The sequence below is a fragment of the Vipera berus genome, assembly GCF_964194415.1.
Source record: "Vipera berus genome assembly, chromosome: 5".
Taxonomy (NCBI): Eukaryota; Metazoa; Chordata; class Lepidosauria; order Squamata; family Viperidae; genus Vipera; species Vipera berus.
The window spans coordinates 55282379-55305633 of NC_138207.1; the positions used below are offsets into that span (position 1 = coordinate 55282379).

The 23255-nt window shown below is 38.3% G+C and overlaps 2 protein-coding genes across 4 annotated transcripts in view; one reads left to right on the forward strand and one right to left on the reverse strand.

Moving 5' to 3' along the window:
• The window catches only part of CCDC186 (coiled-coil domain containing 186), a 41854-nt gene extending 36452 nt beyond the window's left edge, over positions 1 to 5402 (reverse strand). The window contains exon 1 of the mRNA XM_081329236.1: positions 5189 to 5402. The gene's annotated coding sequence lies outside the window, so the exon portion shown is untranslated. The remainder of the gene's footprint in view (positions 1 to 5188) is intronic.
• A 3865-nt stretch (positions 5403 to 9267) lies between these two features.
• The window catches only part of TDRD1 (tudor domain containing 1), a 34948-nt gene continuing 20960 nt past the window's right edge, over positions 9268 to 23255 (forward strand). The window contains exons 1-8 of one of the 3 annotated variants that reach the window (XM_081328722.1): positions 9268 to 9429; positions 12064 to 12366; positions 12553 to 12639; positions 13431 to 13483; positions 14089 to 14221; positions 14751 to 14856; positions 20029 to 20080; positions 22177 to 22281. In XM_081328722.1, coding sequence (XP_081184848.1) covers positions 12120 to 12366; positions 12553 to 12639; positions 13431 to 13483; positions 14089 to 14221; positions 14751 to 14856; positions 20029 to 20080; positions 22177 to 22281 — 783 coding nt within the window. In that variant the 5' untranslated portion in view covers positions 9268 to 9429; positions 12064 to 12119. The remainder of the gene's footprint in view (positions 9430 to 12063; positions 12367 to 12552; positions 12640 to 13430; positions 13484 to 14088; positions 14222 to 14750; positions 14857 to 20028; positions 20081 to 22176; positions 22282 to 23255) is intronic. The other 2 variants (XM_081328723.1, XM_081328724.1) reach the window with 2 other exon arrangements.

Below are 23255 nucleotides of genomic sequence, written 5' to 3' on the forward strand. Positions count from 1 at the left end.
AAATAAATGCCTTCCCAACTATTCTAGTCAAAGGGATTGAGTCTTTTAAAATTTTCTCTTGGTGACAAAACTGAAAGCTACGCTCAACACTTCAACCATCACTCTCCTTCTCAAGGGCCAGAAACTTAACCTGGGTTCAAAAGAAGTTGGTTACACAGGAAAAGGTCATTCTAGATCAGGGGTGTCAAACTGTCAGCCCGCAGGCCGGAGCGTCACGGAGAAACCGTGCCCATCCCATTGCCGGCAATGGGAAAAAGTTCCGATACGTCGCGCGATGTCACATGACATCACGAGTTTGACATGTCTGTTCTAGATGATGCAAAATGCTTTTTCCAATCAACCTACTGGGATATTAGGGAAGGGAGCTATTTTGGTCTTTTTATTTCCTTTCTGGCTTGTTGATTGTCTCTTTTCCACAGTATGTTGATATTACTTACAACTATTTGTCTATTGATGGCTAATTTGTCAAGAGTGCCAGGCTTCTAGAAATTCCCTAGTGTTTTTACACTTGGCTTAGACTAGGATGGTCACAGTTTCCCTACTGAAACTATGGTTAAGTCTGTCCATATGTTGTGAAATTAAAGAGTTTTTATCATGTCTTCTGACTGCTATGGACAAGGCTATGGGAAACAGCTTCTATATTTCTATAAGGTAAAGGTAAAGGTAAAGGTTCCCCCGCACATGCGTGCTAGTCGTTTCTGACTCTAGGGGCTGGTGCTCATCTTCATTTCAAAGCCAAAGAGCCAGCGCTTGTCCGAGGACGTCTCCGTGGTCATGTGGCCAGCATGACTAGACGCCAAAGGCGCACAGAACGCTGTTACCTTCCCACCGTAGTGGTCCCTATTTTTCTACTTGAATTTTTACATGCTTTTGAACTGCTAGGTTGGCAGAAGCTGGGACGAGTAACAGGCGCTCACTCTGTTATGCGGCACTCGGGATTTGACCCGCCAAACTGCCGACCTTCTGATAGACAAACTCAGCATCCTAACCCACTGAGCCACCGCGTCCCTATATTTCTATAAAAGGGAACACAATTTTGATTATAGTATCAGAGGAGTGTTCCTACCTTGTTCATGTTTAAACATGATACTCATCCTTACTCTTATTCAAATGCTTGTTGAGGGACACTTTGAGATGAATGTACAGTCATTCCAGTTGCTTATCATCACCAAAATATTTAGTATACAGTAAGCTCTAATCAAATGGTGACCTTTTCATGTAGAGCAGGGGTGTCAAACTCAATTTCATTGTGGGCCGCATCAGCATTGCGGTTGCCCTCAGGGGGCTGGGTGGGTATGGCCAGGGTGGGTGTGGCCTACTGGGTGGGCGTGGCCAGCTCTACATCATTTGCATCAAGGGTGCCTATGGGGGCCTGGGCAGGAGTAGGAGGGATCTGAGGGTCTCTGGCAGAAGGAGGGTCTCTGGGCCAGGGCCAAGGCAGTGGGGGCCGTTCCCTCATCATTTCCAGGATGGCTTCGCGGGCCACATGAAACCATTTCGCGGGCCGGATCCTGCCCCCGGGCCTTGTGTTTGACATGCCTGATGTAGAGTATTATTTACATCATTAGATTTTACTGAGATCTCAGTCTCTTAAAAACACTAGATAGTGAGTGAATGAACATGATGAGATGAGAAAGACAGAAATTTCAAAAATAAAATATTCTACCTAAATCTTGGCAAAACACAAGAAATAAATCTTCTTGATCGTAGATCTAGATTTTGCAACTTTCCAAAAATGGAATATCAGTTAGAATGTCCATAGAAAATTCGCCAAATGGCCAAATGTTCCATTTAAACCAGAAGCACTTAACTAATAACAATTTGAAGTGTGTATCAAATTATTATGGGCTTTATCATGATACGGTGGATCGATGTCCACTTTGCATGAACAAGCTAATAGCAGGAACAGGAAATTCTGGTAGAGCTCCTGCTATGTTTGCAAGTAAACATGCAAAGTTGCAGCCCTGCAGAATCTACTCCCATTCTGCCTGGGAAACCAAGTTACTGGCTTGTCATGCAAATAGAAGACAATCCAAATCAAGCTGTGATAGGGCTCTGGCTTTTGTCTGGCTCTGATCCTTATGTCTTCCATACTTCAGTTGGATGGTTGTCAAAACTGAACTACCGTATTGCAGGCAATAACAAAATCAGGAGCTTCTGCAGCAGAAATTATGAAAATTCTGCAAGCACATCCACCTATTCAAAACATTGTTTTAAAGTTTACTTACTGTAAATGTTCAAAAAATGTGTTAAGATTATAAAATTACATCATTGCTGTATTAGAAATATGTATCAATAATTATTATTAGTGGTATATTTACATCTTGTCCATCCCTAATTGGAAAGAAATCATTAGATGGGGGGGGAGGGAATAAGAAAGGAAAACAACACAAATTCATTTATCATATTACGGGGAAAGAAAATGCAACATTTGAAAATTCTAAGGACATCTCGGATAAACCTATTGTTTTTAAAATTTCTTTTGCACTTTAACATGTATTTTATATTTTTCTAGTAATCTACATTTTATATCCTATCATTGTTATGATTTAATATCACATCTTGTGCTGTTTTAACCCAACTGTGAATTGTATTGTTTTTTAATAGGGAAGGCTATATATATAATTAATTCTTATAACACTGAAAATGTCTTTTCCTGTTTGTACCTTTCAGTCAAGAGATTTATAGCTCAAAATGGAAGTCTCCTTTGTTGCACATATTACATTACCGTGTGAGAAGACAAGTGACCAATAAATCAATATACAAATAAATAGGCAGAAAAACATAGCTTACTGGCAAAATAATTTGATACATCCAGTATATTTCTACAATTATTCCTACACTGTTTCTTAACACTGAATTTTACTTTATCTGTTATTGCATGGCTTTCTGTTGCTAAGGCAAAATTAAAATAAACATTTAACCTGTCAAACTGATCCTATTCTCAGTCATGTAATATTGTAAAATTACTAAGCAGCAAAGTAAAAAAAAAAGCCCTGAGGGGTTTATCATTAAATCAATTCAGGACTTTCAGACTGCTAAGATCTGCAACCAGTATAATGACCTCCGTCATCAACTGTCACAACATTGCTTTACTGTTTCTTATATTGAATTCTCTGCAAATAGAATTCAATATACCTTACGTATAAAGGTAAAACAGTCCTTCACAGCAATACCTCAAAATGTATGAGTGACAAATTGTGTTCTATTATGTGTCGAATAACTTGTAACTTGTTTGGATCCATAATACACATAATAAAACAGAGAACACAGAGACATCAGCTTGGAATGGTAGCATAGAACAACTGATTCAGAATATCATATATCCTGATCCATTTAAAAAATACAACTTCTGTATATATAAACATATGATGATTCTATCTATGAGGCTTTTTAAATGAATTGGTTATTGGGCTATGCTATTATTACTATGGATTAAATGTGTGTGTGTGTGTGTGTGTGTGTGTGTGTGCGTGCAACACATAATTATGAGCTGTCTTAAGCATCTTTTCGGTCCAAATAATTAGGAAATGTCATTTAAGACAAATATTACATTTGCTCTGAGCAGCTTGTAAAAACTAGCTTTAAAAATCATCAAAGCAAGCCCACTGAATAATACTCTTTGTTCACATAGATAATAAGTATCAACTGCACAGATCAAAGAAATGCAAGTCAATTTTACCAAGAAGCATTAACTCATTTATCTAAATTATATGGCTGTCATATATAATTACCAACAATATTGGTTCACACAAAAAAAACCACCATTGCCTGGTTCACAAAATGTGGGAACAAAGTGCAAGAATGAAGAATCTGGTGCTGTATTATTCCTTAGCTATTAATTTTTAAAAGATTACTCAAGTATGTTAAATTATATTTATTCAACTTTCAGCCTGTAACAAAAGCTGTTCAGAAAGATCACTGTAGCAAAACAGGCAGGAATTATGGATAAATTGTATTGAATGGCTTTGTGAGCAAATTGATCTTTGGAATCTTTCCAAGTGACTTTGAATCTTATATCATCTGCTTTTATAAGCATCTGGCTACCTGGTTTTTAAATAAGGAAGCCACAAAATGCCTTGTTCATAGCTCAACATTCAAAACAATAACAAAGGCTTATGTTTACCTGTCACTAAGTCCCACTGAACCTAGTGGGATTTACTCTTAAATAAACATAATGAAGCTCACAAATCTTCTGAAAAAGATGCCAAAAGCCCCTTTATATGCAGTAATCCAACTACTATTGATAATGAAGAATGTAGAAATAACATAGGGGAAAGGCTTTTCCTATCTATGCCTTTGGCCATGCAACCTAGATTGAATATTTAATACAAAAAATATTTTAATTGCAAACCAATAAAGTAAAATATACAGCAAAGCCAAAAAGCTTTTCAGGTAGGACGTTTGCCTTAACTAAAGAAGCTCTTTTTCATCCGATGTATTGTTTTGCATTTTCCAAAACTTAATGCTAAATCTAAATTTCACAGGCATCCTACAGTAAAAAAGAAATCAAGTCGCATAATCCTTTTTCAGTCTTTATGTCGGTTTGATTTTAAAATGGTTATATTCAGAGATTATAGCTCGCATCAGAAGTCTGAAACATCAGAGACCCCAAACGATTTTATACCTTTCAGATGCGTAACAGTAAGGAGGCACCACCAATAGGTACAAAGGCATCCTTAAAGGATCAGTCACCTAAGGAATTAAAAGAAATTCCTCACATTTTACATGTCTGACCTTGAAGCCAACACCTCGGAGGATCTTTCTATCATTTACTTCCTGGTAAACATTGGTATCCAATGTTAACAGGACCGTCCACCAATATTGAACAAAAATGACAAAAGCCAACAAATGCTTTCATACGAGGAGAGGGCTAAGAAATAATGCCCCTATGGAACCCCATTTAGTAACCTACGCGGGGTTCCGCGGGACGAGCAGAGAGGAAGCCTCGTGAAGGTTCAGTGTTTGACGTCAAAAACCTTTCTCGATTAAAAAAAAGCAAAACCCTCGAGCAGGTAGGTAAAGAATTCGTAGGAATCCACCCCTGTAAGCAAGAGCAGGTTTCCCTGCCTACTACCCGGAGCCCACATTCCTCTCGCTCAGCATACCTAGCTTGATCTACATTCTTTCTGACTGAAACCTCATCAAATCGCCAATATGTTCCAAAGCCCAGTCGGCAAGCACTTACCCGTTTGCTAGGAGCCTGGGGACCGGAGCATCTGTTGCTTTAGTAGCCGCTCTCCCATTGCTAATTAGAACCGAAGACCCAGAATGCGTAAGGGGGTGGGTGTGCGTGTAGCGGGAGGGTACAGAGTCATTCTCGCTCCTCTCGTTCCTGCTGCAGCCCCTAACAGGAACTGAAAGCTGACACATCAACAAAGATGGCTGCCAGGGGATCCAGAGCAGCTTCATTGGAGAGGCGGAGTGAAGGCGGAGCGAGATCCGATTGTCAGCCTGCAAGGGGGAGGAGAAAGTATCCCGAACAGGCCTGGGTTAATTCCTCACTCAGCAGCCCGAAAACTGCATCTCGTCATTCATCGGGGCGTTGCGATTCATGCCTAGTAAAATAGCAGGGGGAAGTGCCTAGTGCCTCCCACTAGGTCTAATCTGGTTGGGAATAACGGCCCTGCCTTTTGATGATCGTACGGGTTTCGAGGATTAGAGCCGTTTGCTGAATGAAGCTACTGATTTTTAACCTCGCCATAGGGAGAAGCTGCGCTTCAGTTTGTTGAGATTGGAGTAGAATCGCAGAGCTTTCTTACTACAATGTAGTCCACGAACAATAACGCTGGAGTGGAAGGAGGCTGGCATTCGTAGAGTTCGGGGAATCTGCTTTTATACAAACTCCGAACTGGTAGAACCCCTTTCGAGATTAGGTCACATGCAGCTTTCGAATCATGATTAAAAAAAACAACGATGTGCCCAACACCCATATTGTATATTTAGCACGGAGCTGGGTCTGCTTTCTTTGATGACTCGCTTCTTCAAGCCTCTTGGAATGATTCCAAGAAACTGTACACAGTATAGGCAGCTGGTGTTTCTCACCTACCACATGTGCAATTAGGCAAGATCTTCTAGGGTCATATCCACACAGCGCCCGTTCATCCTGCAAAGTAGAAGTAGTAGCTGCTCCAGCAGGTGTCCACATTCTTCAGCATGTACGCACTATCAGGTTGTAGCTGAGGTCTCCTGGAAGCAGCTTTAGGATCTTACATCTGCTGGGGTGAGGAATGGCCTATTGACCTGCAAAGGAGTACGCTAGTTATCACGTGTGTTGTAGCAATTGGGTATTCTATTGGTTCTACAGCTGCATTCCCTCCAGGATTACTAACTTTCATAGTGGGTAGGCACTAGCCACTCATGTAGGGCTCTCTTGCATGAGGTCTAGACACAGGAACCCCAAAGTTTCTTTCCTTTATTAAAAAGTTGCTTAGGTTGTATAGTATGGCAGGACCACACAAACACAACACAGCCACACATTTCATTTTCTCAATGCCAGCCATTTATTTTCCATTGCTGATTTGATAATTATCATTAAATTTGTATACTGCGCAATTACTGGCAACTGTTTTGTAACTCAGCAAACATTTTGCTGCTTACTACAAGTTATTGTAATATTTCTGTCATCTTGTTTCTAAAATTAAAGCAAAATCTGTTCTATTATTACTTCTATTTCTCTCTGGCCTTGGGAAATTTTTATGTATTACTTATGATATTTATTTGCAATTCATCTAGCTTCAAAGCAACTCTGGGCAGCTTATAACATTATTTTGTAATTCTTGCCACTAGCTTTACTTATAATCTTGTTTACTTCTCTTTATCAATGCTTAATTTGTCTGACTAAATCTAACCAGTTCCTTTCTCTCGTGTTTATATTTGTGATAACACAATATTCTAGTTTCAGTCATTTTCTTTGCTCTGGCCTATACACCAGATTTAAGATTGCCTTTATCTTTCATCCAGCTCTGGGCTGTATTACCTCTTGTCTCGCTTGCACCTCCTCCCCTTTGCAATGTGCTCCCTCCTTCCTGAGAATCTGCCACTTCATTGTAGTCCATTATGTACTCCAGACTGGCTTCTGGCCACCATTGTCTGCACATAACCTGATCTAAAAACCATTTGGACTTTGTTTTGTCACGCTACCAGCATACTCCAGTCTGGTAAGCCATCTGTGCTTGAGCAATAGAGATCCATGGCTTGAAGGGTTTAAAAAATAATATTCTTAAAAATTCAAAAATGGAATATAAGATTATTAAATCAGGGCTGAAATAAAAAAATTATATCTGGTAACTGGACTTTTGTTGGCAAAGAACATTTGACAAAACTTTTGGATTTTTTTTTAATTCCATTTATATCCCGCCCTTCTCCGAAGACTCAGGGCGACTTACAAACTTAGCAGTAGCCTTCATTCTCTGTATATGCCTGCTTATTAGGACTTTCACACACACCCAAGCAGCATTATTACAAAGTCAGCTTAATTGCCCCCAACAATCTGGGTCCTCATTTTATCTACCTCGGAAGGATAGAAGGCTGAGTCAACCTTGAGCCTGGTGGGATGTGAACCTGCACTAATTGCAGGCAGCTGGTGTTACTTAAGGAGGCATTAGCCCACTGCTCCACCAAGGGTTTTTACCTAAGAGATGAGCTATCCCTATACCTGTGCATTTGGTTTTTGTTGCCTAAATGTAGAATCTTACTTTTCCCACTATTGAATTTCATTAGATAGCCCAGTTGTTCAACTCTTATCAAGATCCTTCTCTATATTGAGCCTATCTTCTGCAGTATTGGCTATTCCAGCCAGCTTGGTGTCATCTGTACATTTGATGAGTCCCCCTTCTATTCCCTTGTCTAAGTCACTGATGAAGAGTATTGGGGCTAAAACAGAACTTTGGGGTACCCCACTGCAATTTTCCCTCCATGTAGATGCAGTTCCGTTAAGGACTACACAATGAGTGTGATTGGTCAACCAAATACAAATCCATCTGGTAATCCTGGTATACACAGAATAAAGCATGTGAGTCACATGGATTTTTGGTTCCATTGTGTGGCAATGTGGCCAAAAAATGTGCTTCTGATATTTGCACATGAGTCTGTTACAGCAATATATTTATACTGCATCATTGTAATCACTGATCTGTGGAGAAAGTTAAAGTCCATGTATATGCAAGGAATAGCATCTCAACCAATACTTTCAGATATTGTCGAGTTTTATATAAATATTGGTAAGCAAAGAGGGCAAAATGACTCACAAGGAACCCATTTTTAATAGAGTATTGAAAGCTTTCCTCATTAAGAAATTATTTAAAAATCCAAGCTTCAGACCCACAATCTTGCACAAAGTTGCTCCAAACCATAAGAGCCATAATTACAATGATTTAGTTTCTGGCAATATTTTTACATAACATTAACTGAATCATGATTACTGAATTATTATTTTCTAGGTTTTATGGCATATCTTTATCACACAGGATGAGATCAAACAGCATGTTAGGGTAAAATGTAGTTTAACTAGTTGGCAATTCAGTGTCCTATGGTTACTGTGTAGTTTATGGTGTGAGATAGTGTTAGTTAATTTAGCTATTTATTTTGTGGGTTCACACAGCTCACCAAAGCATAAACTAACTCCCCTAGCTGGGTTAGTAAAATAGTAGGTTGATATATGGCTGACTAGTTTGTGGATTGCTATGTTGCATAAATCTAAAACAGTTATTTCAATAAATTGCAGGCTTGCAAGTTATATAAAAAGGTCAATTGAGTTTCAAATTCTGCAAGAGCATTTTCTTTCTGCAAACACAACTTTCTTAGGGAAAAAAGTTGTTTTGGATAGTAAACTTTAACACTTGCAATTAAGGAGGCCAAATGCACGGAACCAAACAGAAGTTGCTTCCTAAGAAAGCAAGCACTGAAATAGTTACACAAGTTCAATGCCGCCTATACACAACACTCATACTTTAGCATTTGACAACTACCTAAAAATCAGCATTATTGTACTATTGTGCTGTACACGAGTATTTTAGGCACAGGCAGTGAGATCGGATTTCCAAATCTCGTGCAAGAAAATATGTAAAGCTAAGGCAGAAGTACCGTACGCCCTAGGCAACGAGCCGAGCCAATATGAAAATTTGCATCCTCGAGGACATTTAAAGAATTAATACAGCTTGCAAACACACAGCTTGCAAACACGCAGTTTACGCAGACAACACGCCTCCCCTGGCGTTCCCTTCAGAATAAACGTGCCCATCGTTTATACAAGGTGGCGCATGCGCTCTGGCGATCACGCGAAGAGGATAAAAGGAGACGAGGCTAAACGTCCGGAACGAAGCCTCGTTTCATTCGGAGTAAATAGCCAAGCAGGCTGTTGAAGAGACCCCGCGGCCCTTTATTTTTTAAGTGGGGAAAGTGGCGGGTTGTGCTTCCAAACTATCAAATGTAAGCTCCCACGCTTTCGCTTCTACTTCAACCTTTGGGTGGTAGGTTGCAGTTAAGTTCGCCCAGGACCCCTACAGAATACACCCGCGAATGCTTTTGCTCCAGTCTGGGGTGGGCCGGCTGAGCCACAAATTGCTAAGTCTCTTCCATGCGGGTTTTAGATACTGCGTCCTTTACTTTTGGACTACATTATTAGCACCTCGCACGAATCCTAGTGCATTGTCTGTGTTTGGAGTGTAAGCTTTGTTGTAAAAGTTGCGGGTTTTGCAACCAATTATGATTTAATGCCGGTGTGTGAATTCGCTTCCCTTCTTACTCCGCGCCATTAATAACTTGTAGTCTCATTCCCGGATCCTTCCAAGCTTTCCCTCGTTTGCTTCTCAGATATGAGTCTTAAGCGTGTATGTAATCTGCGGTGCGACCGTTGTTTTTCCTGGACTGTATACCCTTGTTAACTGTAAACGACAGTAAAGTTTTGGTTTAATATTCCAAGCTGGAATATTAATGTTAAATTTTTGAAAAGGAAGAATAGACAAAACCATAGGCAAGAAACCTGTTTGTTGAGACTTAAGTGTTTTAGTTCTACGAGTAATGAAATATTGTGAATCATGGTTCCTGTGGCCTGTGGTTTTCCAAACTCTGTACATTGTGTTATAATGCTTTTTTATGTATGCTTATATTTTTGGTGCATTTTGCCAGTGCTTACATAAATTTATTTATTTATTTTTATTTATTTATTTTAATTCCATTTATATCCCGCCCTTCTCCGAAGACTCAGGGCGTCTTACAAGCTTAGCAGTAGCCTTCATTCTATGTATATGCCTGCTTATTAGGGCTTTCGCCCCCCCCCCAAGCGGCATTATTACAAAGTCAGCTTATTGCCCCCAACAATCTGGGTCCTCATTTTACCTACCTCGGAAGGATGGAAGGCTGAGTGAACCTTGAGCCTGGTGGGACTCAAACCTGCACTAATTGCAGGCAGCTGGTGTTACTTAAGGAGGCATTAGCCCACTGCTCCACCAAGGCTCTTGAACTTGTGTGGCTAAGCGATTTCATGCTGTACTACTTATGCATGCCTCTGATTCGTATGAGAATGTGTAAATAACTAGTATGGGAAATACAAAGGTATTGGATTTCTAAATTTCAGTTGAAATATATCCACCTGCTAATATTGTGAGATTACTGTATGTGTTTGAAACTTGATGCAGATAGCTTGGAACAATATTCCTGGGTGTGATTCTTTAAAACAAAAGCCAGCCCTATGGAACCAGCTGCCCCCTGAGCTTCGGTTGGCCCCAGATCTCCGGTCCTTTCGCCATGGCCTCAAAACACTCCTTTTCCACCTGGCTGACCTAGACTGACAGGGATTTTTAATTTTTATTTATTCTACAGGGGCCTTTAATTTTAATTTTTATTTTAACTTCTGTACTTATTGTACGTTATTGTTGTTAGCCGCCCTGAGTCCTTCGGGAGATAGGGTGGCATATAAGTCCCAATAATAAATAAATGAAAGGGCTTTACAGAGTTTGGAATATTGGTTTTCTTTGAAGAACTGTGTGTATTGAAAACATTGTAGGAAGATAATTTGTGAAAAAAATCAATGTCTGGTAGCAGTTTTTGTAAGAATCTAAGCTATCTCTCCTATAACCTGAATGCCCAACCTATTCTTTCTTCTGATTCCTTCCATCACAGTTTAAATCCTAATTCAGGGGTGTCAAATCTTTCATTGAGGGCCACATCAGCATTGTGGTTGCGCGGGGGGGGGGGTATGGCCAGGGTGGGTGTGGCCTACTGGGTGGGCACAGCTGGAGTGCGTGTGGCCTACTGAGTGGGCATGGCCAGCTCTACATCATTGGCATCAAGGGTGCCTATGGGTGCCTGGGCAGGAGTGGGACAGATCTGGGGTCTCTGGCAAAAGGAGGGTCTCTGGGCCAGGGCCAAGGCAGTGGGGGCCATTCCCTCACTGTTTCCAGGATGGCTTCGGGAGCCACATGAAACCACTTCGTGGGCCAGATCTGGCCCCCTGGCCTTGTGTTTGACATGTCTGTCATAATTAGTCTAACTGTTGTTCTGTGCATTTGATAAAAGTTAACTGTAGCTTACTACAGCTTTTAACCTTTTAATAACATTTATTAGTGGAAAAGGTGCTATCAGATATCTTCTGTGTGCTGAAAGTGGTTTAAATTTGCTCAATTACTTTTTCCAGATTTTTTTCAATGAAAAGGAATATGAGAAACTAATTTTAGAAAATCCGTTTTGCTGGTCAAAGCATTTAATACACTGGACTTCAAACTTGGTCCTTTTATCACTTATGGACTTCAGCTCCCAGAATTCCTCAGCCAGCATGCCTCACAGAGGAATTCTGGGAGTTGAAGTCCACAAATCATGAAAGGGCCAAGTTTGAAGACCCCCTGATTTAATACATGATTCCCTTTTGAAAACATTTTTCAAAACAATTGTTCATTTGCATTTTAAAGTATTGTTACGAATATTGTGCTATGTTCTGAATGGGTTAGATGATTTAGCACATGTTCTAGGCTTAACAAAATCATTACATGTAGAAATATCTAAATTCTGTTTAGGATTGTTTATTAGTACAATTTAATTTTTAATGTATTTATTTTACTTTCCTAGCTATTAAGTAATCCATGAAATTGTAAGGAAATAATTCTAATATAGATGTGTGCAAAATGGAACAAAGGCTACATAAAAGGGATCTCAAAAGTCCAAATCAGTCTTTGAGAAGTCCCAGCACAAGCCCCAACTTCAAAAGCATTGTACTTGATGATGATAAAGTACCACCATTACTCAACAATTTTTCAATTTGTGAGCAGGCAAAATTATTCGTTGCAAATTGGAATGGTTCAGTTGAAAACAACCATGATGACTATGATCACAAAACTGTTTCATTAAATGTGGCTGGAGTGGGAATGAAAGGTGAGAAAAAATCCTTTAAATTTAATGTACTTTGTAGCACTATAATTTTACATGCTTCCTTTTGGAATTTTATCTTGTGAGATTTTGAAAACTGGGAATAATAACTTTTGGTCAATTATTTGTAAGTGTTTGGTTCTAAAAGATGTTTTCCATTTGTAAAATTGGTTAATTTTGTTCTTTCATCAGGTAAAGCTCCTCCAGCAAATTCTGTGGAGTTTATCAACCAACTCCCACTGTCTCAATCTCCAGGGTCAAAGCTCAATGATCCAGAAGGTATGTATGTTTTGGTAAGAAAACCAGCTAATTGGAATAAAGAACAAAGTGGTATGCTATAATCTTGTAATCATTGTTTATCTGCAAATGTTGGGAATAGTGCTATTATTGAATAATAACATTGAACATAATTGTTTCCTTGAGTGTTCTGAGCATATAGATCATTTATATGCCAAAAAAATATCACAGGTAGTCCTCCTTTAACAACCAGAATTAGGATTAGCAACTTTCTCATTAAGCCAAATGGTTAGTACAGGGGTGTTAAACTGCCAGCCCACGGGACGGATGCATTCTGCCAAAACCGCTCCCACCCCATTGCCGGCAATGGAGAAAAAGTTGCGATACATCGTGACACATCACGTGACGTTGCGAGTTTGACACTCCTGGGTTAGTAGGAAAAACCATAACTGCTAAGTTACTATCTTATTTCAATTTTGCTTTACAGACCTCTGAAGGTTGTATGCTTACTTTTTCATCACTGTTGTAACTGCAAATGGTATTAAACAAGGTAGTCACTAAATTAAGGCTAACTGTAATGGTTTCATGCTCCCTAGAGTTGAAGTCTAAAGTTAATTATAAGAATCGTGTTTCCTTGATGATTAGAACTTAGAACTTCTTGTACTGGAAAACTTCATTAACTTAGAATTGAATCCATCTAAATCTACCTTAGGTTATTTCTGGATAAGCATTTTATCTGATCAAAAAAACCATATAAAATTGGATAAATGATTTAAAAATATATTTAATCTGTTAAATTATTTGATTCTAAACATTTCAATTCTGTATTCTAGGGAATTTCAAAGTTATGAATAATTTACTATCTTCTACAAAAAAAATAAATCCTGTAAGTTTTCAGTAACAATTTTTCTCTGTTGTATTGTCATCATTAATATGATTGTTAATTGTAATAAAGTATGCTATTCCCAGGTTACTGTCTGATTCACAAAGGTAAAGGTTTCCCCTGTCCAGTTGTGTCCAATTATAGGGGGTGTTTTTCATCTCTGTTTCTGGGCCAAGGAAGCTAGAGTTGTCTGAAGTCATTTCCAGATCATTTGGCCAGCATGACTATACACCAAAGTGCACGAAATGCTGTTACTTTCCCACCAAAGTTGTACCTATTTATCTATTCGCATTTGCATGCTTTCAAACTGATAGGTGCGCAGGATTTAGATTCATACCTAATAATAAACTGTAATTTGGTTTATGTTAAAGTATATGTTATTCAATGTATGTAACATATTATTCAACTATTTAAAGAAAACCTGGCCTAGTCATATGTCAACATAGCTGTTGTATATTTCTCTGAGAGACCTGTACTTTTAAATTTTGTGTATTCTGTATCAGTCTCACTTTCTGAGAAATTAAGAATTTTAATATAAAATATTACAATAGTAATATTTTACAGATTTAAGATAAACATATGTTTATATTTGTAAATATGCTTTGTAGGTATCTGACTCAGCATTGATACAAGCAATGCATTTAGCAACTTCTGACAAAGTTTCACCTATCAGCTATAAATCACAGTTCAGTCCGTTAAGTCCTTTATATCAGCCCACTTGCCATTTTTGTGGGCTGTTTGGTAAGTTTTTGTTAACTAATCTATGATAAAATAATGCAGACTTTGAAATGTTGGTTAAAAGTGTGATCAAATAGCACTACTTGTTAATAGTTTTTAAGTGAAATTAATGTGAATTCAGGTGTCAGTTGAAATATCTAAATCTGATCACAAATTTACTAGGTGGCCTTATGGAAACTGCAGACTATCAAATTGAAGCAAATATAGACACATAAGTTGAATTAAGTTTATTGAAATAATTGTTTTATCACTTGAAATTACTGTTATGAAAACAGACTTGCTTAGTACAAGCTTACAACAGTTTTCTATAAAAGAATTGAAGTATAAAGCTAAGTATTCTTTGTAGGTGTCTGATTCAGCCTTGATATAAGCAATGCAGAAAATGATTTCTTTAGCTAGAGCTTAACACCTAATGACTCTGTACACTTGTACTGTAGCTTTCTTGCTAGTTGTATGTTAATTGTTTGCAATTGCTTTCCTCCAAGAAGGTTTTTTTTCTGATGTCCCAGTAATCTTTTTGTAATCTTTTTAGGATCCTTAAGATGCACCAAGTGTAAGCAGGTCTGTTACTGTTCTGCAAGTTGTCAGATGAAAGATTGGCAAATACATAATATTGTCTGTAAGCCAAGTAAATCAAAGTAAGTTAATGGATTACAATTTGTTTCAATTTAAATGAATGGTAGCTGTAAGCTTTTAGTTCACCAGTCAAATATATGTAATAATGTGCAATTACAATTTTAATGAGAGTTAACGATTATTTATAGAATTTTTAAAAATTCTTTGATTCAGAAGAAAAAAGCCACATCCATGCAGATGTCTCCTTATTTAGATAGGCATATAGTTGTATATTCAGATTATGGTGGTGTACTTTTTAAATTTTTATTAAATTGTGATTGACAAATACCGTCAAGTAATTGAATAACATAAATTGATGGTACTGTACTTGAAAAAAATAGGAAAAATATGTGCTAGAAAGTAGATAGAAACAAGTAATATACAAATTGACATCTAAAGCAGGAGTCCCCAACAACCAGTCCATGGACCGGCACCTGTCCACAGCATGCCAGCAAGTGGGCTGCACAAACAAGCAAAGCTCCATCCTTAGGATACATGCAGTATTCAAAACCACACACCCTCTGGTCCGCAGAAAAATCTTTCTCCGTGGTACTGGTCCCTGCTGCCCAAAAAGTTGGGGACCTCTGATCTAAAGGGTTGCTGGTAGAACTGTTGCAATTAATATAATGTAAAGTCTATCTACATTTTATAGAATTGTGGTTGCTGCTTCTGGTATTTTAGCAATAGCACTTAGACATACATTGCTGCATAATGCTTTTACAGCACTCTCTAAGCAGTTTGCAGAGTCAGCATATTTCCCCCAACAATCTGGGTCCTCATTTTACCGACCTTGGAATGATGGAAGTCTGAGTCAACCTTGAGCCAGTCAGGATTGAACTCTTGGCCATGGACAGTTATCCTGCAATACTGCATTCTAACCACTGTTCCACTACGCAGATAATTAAAATTATTTTATTATTTTAACTTTATCTGGAACCTTTTCTAGAAGTTAAATTATATAAGGGTTTTCAATGTTATTTTTAGGTGAATACTATTTTCACTGCTAAGATTAAATAAATAAAAAGCTTTTAACATTTAAACGCAATAAGTAAACGCAATAACACTAATATAGGGAGATTTATTTATTTCGTCCCTCTGGTTGGGTTTTTGGGGGGGAGGGGAGTTGTATTAAGGGGAACAGGTAGTCCTTGGCTTACTACCACAATTGGAACTGGAATCTTGGACACTAAATGATGCAGTCATTAAGCAAGTCATCACATGAGCAGACCTGATTTTATGATCATTTTTACTGCAGTTAAGTAGATCACTGTGGTCATTAAACAAATCGTCATTGTCAGAAGCCAGCTGGGAAGGTCAAAAATCACAATCATGCAACCACAAAATGCTGCAACTATCATAAATGCGAGCTGGTTGCCAAGCATCCAAATGATGGTGTGATGGTCAAAACTTTGAGGATGTGTTGTAAGTCATTTTTTCCAAGACCGTGGTAACTTTGAATCATAATTAAATAAATTTCAAATATCAAGTACTACCTGTGTATCTTTATTACACAACCCCCATAAATTAAAAACAGCTTTTTGGTGACAACCTCTCCAGAGTTGTGTCAATGTGACAAGTCAAGTGCCAGTAATGAATAATTCTAGAAGAACCTATTTTTGAAATATATCCTTTTGGTTGTTCTAGATAGTTAAGTAGTCTTAAAATTGCTGTAAGGGCTAATTAATGAAATTATAATTTCTGTATTACCCAATAATTATTTAAATTGATACCAAAAAACCATGGCAATTTGTTACCTTTTATTGTTTTATCTGTTCTTTATTTAGGTTCCCTTTTTCATATGAGTCAGATCATAGTGATTGTCTAGTTCTCTAAGCACTTTCTTGCCTGTGTGTACAATATATTAAAACCTGTTTTGGAATTTCCACTGATACATATTGAGCATTGAAGGATTTTCAGTTTGGCATTTGCAATCCATCCTGAAATATTGTTAGCTCAACTTTTCATTTTCTTGTTTAATGTCTTCACTGTAGTCATAGGTTTATTGATAAACATTAATATTTTGGTAATATTGATCCCTAAATACTATAAAGATTTATATATACATTTGGAATCCTAAATTGATTTTGAGCTTCCTTTTCAACTTTCCCTTCAAATTTCTCTTTAAGGCTTTATTGATATGGTTAGTTGAATGGGAGGTGTTCAAAAGAGTCAGAATCATATAAATTTCAAAGATAGCTCTGATTACCTAATTGTATGCCATAAGTCTACTCATTGGTTGTGTTGTCAGAGCTTCAATAGCTACACTCAATAATAAAGATTGATACAAAACAGTACTCAATTATTATAGAATCTTTCAGTAGAATAGAGTCATAACAGTTAAGTTTTATCTGAGCTTTAGTTATCCACTATACAACCTGTGCCCTGTTGAATCATCATTTCAGAGATATTTCCTAGGAATCTACCGTATACAGGAAACAGAATGATTGAGGGTGGGCAAAAAAGCAGTGGCAGCAAGAGCGATTTCCAACTTTCTGCTTTCCTATTCTGTTTCCTAGTGGGAATATGGTAGGAGGTATCGGAAATTTCCCTTTCCTTCCCAACAGGCAAGTAAGTGGCTGCTCCTGGGTAGGAGAGGGAACAAGAGATTATGAGAATGGCTGGGAAACTCTCAAAAAATATTGAAAATGATGCTCAGCAGCCAGTAGCACTGAAGCAGCCAGAACTTCCTCAAATTTCATTCCCTCAGAAGTTATGGTCTCAGATTTTGAACCTGTTCTGTAAGCTAGGCCATTTGAGATACCTTGTTTCAAAAATGGCTGCCCTGTGATGATTGCTTCAGTTTTAGTAGTATAGAGATAATTGTGACCAATATCTTACAAAAGCCAGTCTTAAATTTATATTTTTGTAATACAGATAGTTTCGATTTACAACCATTTGACGTTACAATAGCACTAGAAAAAGTGAATTATGACTGTTTTTAATGCTTATGACTGTTGTAGTATCCCCATGATCACATGATTAAAATTTGGATGTTTGGCAATTGGTTCATATTTATGACACTTGCAGTGTCATGTGATCACCTTTTGTCACCTGACAACAAAAGTCAATGGGTGAGCCAGATTCACTTAACAACTGTGTTACTAACTTAACAATTGCAGTGATTCAATTAACTGGCAAGAAAGGTCATAAAATGGGGCAAAATTCACATAACAATTGTTTTACTTAGGAACGGAAATTTTGGGCTCAACTGGGCTCAAATAAGTACCAGACTACTTGTATTTATTTTTAAAAAATGTAATTCCAGGGAATCAGAAACTTCAAATATATATATATATGAGCATATAGCTAGTGAAGAGTTATTCATTTTGGCAATTTGTGTAATGTTTTCTAGTAGGGGAAATATATGTGTTTTTGGAATAAAACCAAATTGTGAGTAATTTTATTTATAGTCATTTTAGGTGATTAGCTAATAATTTCTTGTAGATTTTAAAATCTATATTAAGAAGTGAAATGATCCTCTAAGTGTCAATTCCTGAAAATGTTTACCTAGTTTAAAGATTAAAGCTACCTCAGACTCTTTCCAGGACTCTGGTAAGGGATGTTTTAAATGCAAGTATTGCATAAAAGTAAAAATTAATGTATTAAGACATCTTTAAATTGATTATTAAAATACTCTATGTATCAGAACCTAAAGATTTCCCATTTTTAATAGTTTTAAAGACTTCAAAAATTTCTGAAACAGAACAAAGGCAATTCTGGCTTGCTTAAATGTAACCTGATTTTAAAATAATTAAAAATAGTGGTTTAAATATTTGTTAAATAATTATTATTTAATAAATTAAAATAATTTAAAATAATAATTATTTAAGGAATGTAATAGTTGAAAGAAACATTCAAATTCTTATGTCTTTGTTTTTTCTATGACTAACCATTGCTATCTTTAATTGCAATGTGCTTTTTTTCTTTAGGTTTTTTTGGGGGGGTTATTTAGCATCATTCTAGGAATTCATGAAATGTTCAGAGCATTTTTCTTAGTAAAAAAAATAATTTGAGAGATTATTTTGTAACTGTTTATAGGTACTAGCTGACCTAATTTTCTATAATTCTTTAGCTGTACTATTTTTTCATATAAATTAATCTCCTGAAAAGAGTCTTTAGATTGAGAAGTACAATCTGTATAGTTGTACTTGCTCTGCAGTATATTTATTGCAACAGTGAAGTACCATGCATGTTTGAGGCCATATTTTTTTCAAGCGTCATCTAACCACCTTGCAGGCTGGTGAGAATAAAAAATAAGTATTCCATGTATTTATGTGCAAAATCTTTAATCTCTGAGATGTATTTAGCTCAAAGCTGCTTTTCCCAACTTGAAACAGTCTTTTCCAAGTTAAGAATATTTCTGCTTTTACCAGAAATATTCTAGTAAGAGCTATGTCAGACTAGCAGCAGATTGAACATTTTGAATTTGAAATATTTTGCACACTCTTTGATTAGTATTTAAACTCCTTGGCTCAGTTGGTCTGGGGCAGACATGTCAAACACAAGGCCCGGGGGCTGGATCCGGCCCACAAAGTGGTTTCATGTGGCCCGCAAAGCCATCCTGGAAACAGTGAGGGAACGGCCCCCACTGCCTTGGCCCTGGCCCAGAGACCCTCATTCTGCCAGAGACCCTCAGATCCGTCCCACTCCTGCCCAGGCCTTCATAGGCACTCTTGATGGAAATGATATAGAGCTGGCCATGCCCACCCAGTAGGCCAAACACACTCTAGCCATGCCCACCCAGTAGGCCACACCCACCCTGGCCATACCCACCCGGCCCCCTGAGGGCAACCGCAATGCTGATGCAGCCCTCAATGAAATTGAGTTTGACACCCCTGGTCTGGGGCCACCATATATAGAATTTTTTGTTGTTGTTCCAAGAATTTTATATGCTTAGGAGGACCTTGGGGCTCCCATTTCCATTTATGTTAGCCTTCACTACTGCTCCTGCTTAAATGGAATGAAATGAAATATTGTTTTTAAGAGATTCAGTTTTGGAAATATTGCTGAATTCTGGTTTAAGCGAGATCAGATTTAGATGCTAAAGCAACATATGAAATAACGGTATTTCTTAATCAACTAGAACTTTATAAAGTGGCACAAAGTTATACTGCCACATCATAATAATCTTTAAATGAAATAACCTTGCAATTGAACTGAACTATTGTGCTAATGAATTAAATTATTCCTTTTAGTACAAATAAAGCTGAATATTGTAGAAAATCATTGGATGAAAGCAATAAAAAGGTATGGTGAGAGGAAATTTCTTCTGTGGTTGAGAAACTTCATTATACTATTCTGATGATGTCTGTATATTCATCCTTTCTCTTTGTAACACTTTTCTCATTTAAAATTATGCATTTGGAAAGGGCTGATTCAAACCATCTAGTTCAGAGTTCTCCAACCTTTCCAGGCTCACGACCCGGAGGGGAGAGCAGCTTCCAAATTACTGCGTGTGTGCACGTGTGCATGCCTGCAAACAGGGCCACGCCGACTGGTGCAGTACTAGTACATGCGCATGTGCAACATGCCCATTCACCCCCGCAGCAGCTAGCGCACATTCATGCATGTGCAACTGGGCTACACACACAACCCCACGCTAGCGGCCTGTTTGCACATGTGCAAATGGGTTGCGCACACCCTGCACTAGTAGTCCATTTGCACATACCAAATGGGTCACGCACACATACCATGCTAGCGGGCCCATTCATTCATGCACAAATGGGTGCGCACATCTCCCGCTAGCATTCCCATTTGCGCCCACACGCATGTGCTAACAGGGCCGTGGGTGCAAGTGGTGGGAATGTGCACCCACGCGTGCACGCCCTGGCCAGCCATTTCTGTGGCCCCTGGCCAAGAGCCCGCAGTCCGATACCAGGCCACAGCCCATAGGTTGGGGACCCCTGATCTAGTCTACTGTGCCCTTGCACAACCAAGAATCAGCATAATATCTCTAATAGATAGTTATCAGACTTCTGCTTCAAGACAATAAAAAATTAGTCTTACTGTTAGATTTTTTTTCCTTCCTATAACTTATTCCATGTTCTGGTCTCAGAAATTATAAACAAGCCAAACCTTCAGAATGATACTGTTTAAGGTACTGGAAAGAGATGTATAATACCCTATCTTTCTTCTTAAGGCTGAACAGCCTCTCTTCACAGAGTATAGTTTCTAGAGTTTGATAATACTTGCTGCTCTTCAGTGAACCATTTCCAGTTTTTCCAGAACCCTTAAAATGCAGTATTCAGATTAATAGGTACCACTTCAGTGGGAAGATAACATTTTTCCATGTGCCTTTGGTGTGTAGTCATGCTGGCCACATAACCATGGAAATTGTCTTTGGACAACACGGGCTCCCAAAGCCAAGAAATTGAGATGAGCACCATGCCCTAGAGTTGGACATGACCGATGGAAACCTTTACCTTTTCTACTATTTCAGGATTTTTTTTGCCAATACATGTAGTCCTTGACATATGACCATTCATTCAATGACTATTCTAAGTTAAAACAATGCTGATCTAAGGGACATATGCCCCATCCCCAAAGTTACATTGCAGTACCCTTGCGGTCATACGATCATGATCTGGGTGCTTGGCATTAGCATTTATGACCAGTTGTCCAGCATCCCACCATTGCATGATTGCCATTTGCAATTTGTCTGCTGAGAAAGTCAGTGGTGTAGTAGGGAAGATCAAAGTTGCTGGGCTAAGTTTTCTCCACCCGCACACCGTCTTTAAACTATCTGCACTTATGCCAGCCATTCACACACCCTACCTGTGATACTCATGCATGCTCGCTACACCTTTCCTGATCTGCATAGCATCTCTTGTGCACGCTTTTTCCAACCCGTGGCACAATTTGACCATGTGGTGTCTCTCCTGCACCCCCATGCACTCCTGCCACTTACCTGCTGGCCTCAGACTTACAGTTTTCTTCCAGTTTCCCTACTGACTTTGATTATCAGTTGCCAATTATGGTTTAAATATTAATATGATTAATATGACAAGAATTGTTGCTACTGAGTTATAATATCAGTCCAGATAGTAAAGCATTTTTTTTCCAATTTCTATTATCACAGTAATCATATTACATTTTCATTTCTCTAGTGATTATTTTGGAGGACTTCTGGATATTCCCTAGAAGGTTTCTGAAGTTACTCTGGATGTTACAAGAAGAAAGGAATAAGAATTACTTATTTTAGAAATGCTAGCTTATACTCAAAATTATAATTCCTCTTATAAATTCACCAACGATACATGTTTCTTAGATGAGTCAATCTTTTTGAGTTCTTTTCAGTAGAAAAATGGGATTATTAATCAAATGTAAACATTTCCTTCTAACAGGAAAATATATTACCAATGAATACTAAAAATGTAGACGAACAAGGGAAGAAAATAATGCTGTCTGATCTGAGTAATTTAGGACTTCAGAAAAATATGAAAATCAAAGTAAGTTCTGATTTTACATTTCAATGTATTTTGTATAATGAGGTTCTCATAACTACAATGACTAGCTAAATTAATAATACCCATCGTAACAACTTATTGTTAGCATTCAATGACAGTGCTAAACAAATGGTAGTTACACCCATCCTTAAAGTTATGGAAGTTGCAACATCCCTGTGGTCACTTGAACAAATTTTGGGTGCTTGGCAATCAGCCCACATTTATGATTACAATGCGCACTTCAACTCCTCTCACCTGACTACCTCCCCTATTTCTACCCTTTGGAATTCACTAAATCACTGCCACCTGTCCTCCCTCCACTCCCCCAAGTGGCCTTTGTTGTATTCTTCCTTCTGCTGCTGGTCCAGGATTGCAAGGCTTTGCGCAGTCCTGGCTGCCTTTGCCTGGGGAGCTGCTAGATACCACCATCACATTTTCTCCACTAACTGCATCCTATTGCCTCCTCCCTGATCAGGCTTGTCAAGCTCCTCTTTGGCCAACAAAGCTTTGCTGTAGTCTCTGAGCCTGTCTTTGGGCCACACCTTCACCCAGTTCCTGGATCCCAGGTCAGCAGAAGTTGGAAGGCGACAGTGAAGATCACCTGGGAGCAGCAGGATGCAAATGGCAGACCCTGCTATCCAAAGGGTGGAGATGGGGAAGATAGACTGGTGGGAGGAATTGAATGGAGGCAAGGGCATTGCAGTCTTATCTACCAGAGGGAGACCACCAGACTTGGTTGGAAAAGCAGCAGTGAGAAGGAGCTTGGCAGTTCATGCAGGGCAGGTGAAGTGTGAGGTCCTTGCCTAACAACAGTGTAGTCTTTGCCTAAGAAACGTAATGAGGACTATTGGAACTACTGTTGCTAAGTGCTGCAGTCGCATAATGTGCTGCCTAATTATAAATTCACTTAGTGACAAATTCCAGTCCCAATTAGGGTCATTAAGCAAGGATTACCTTACTCTCTGAAATGATTTTAA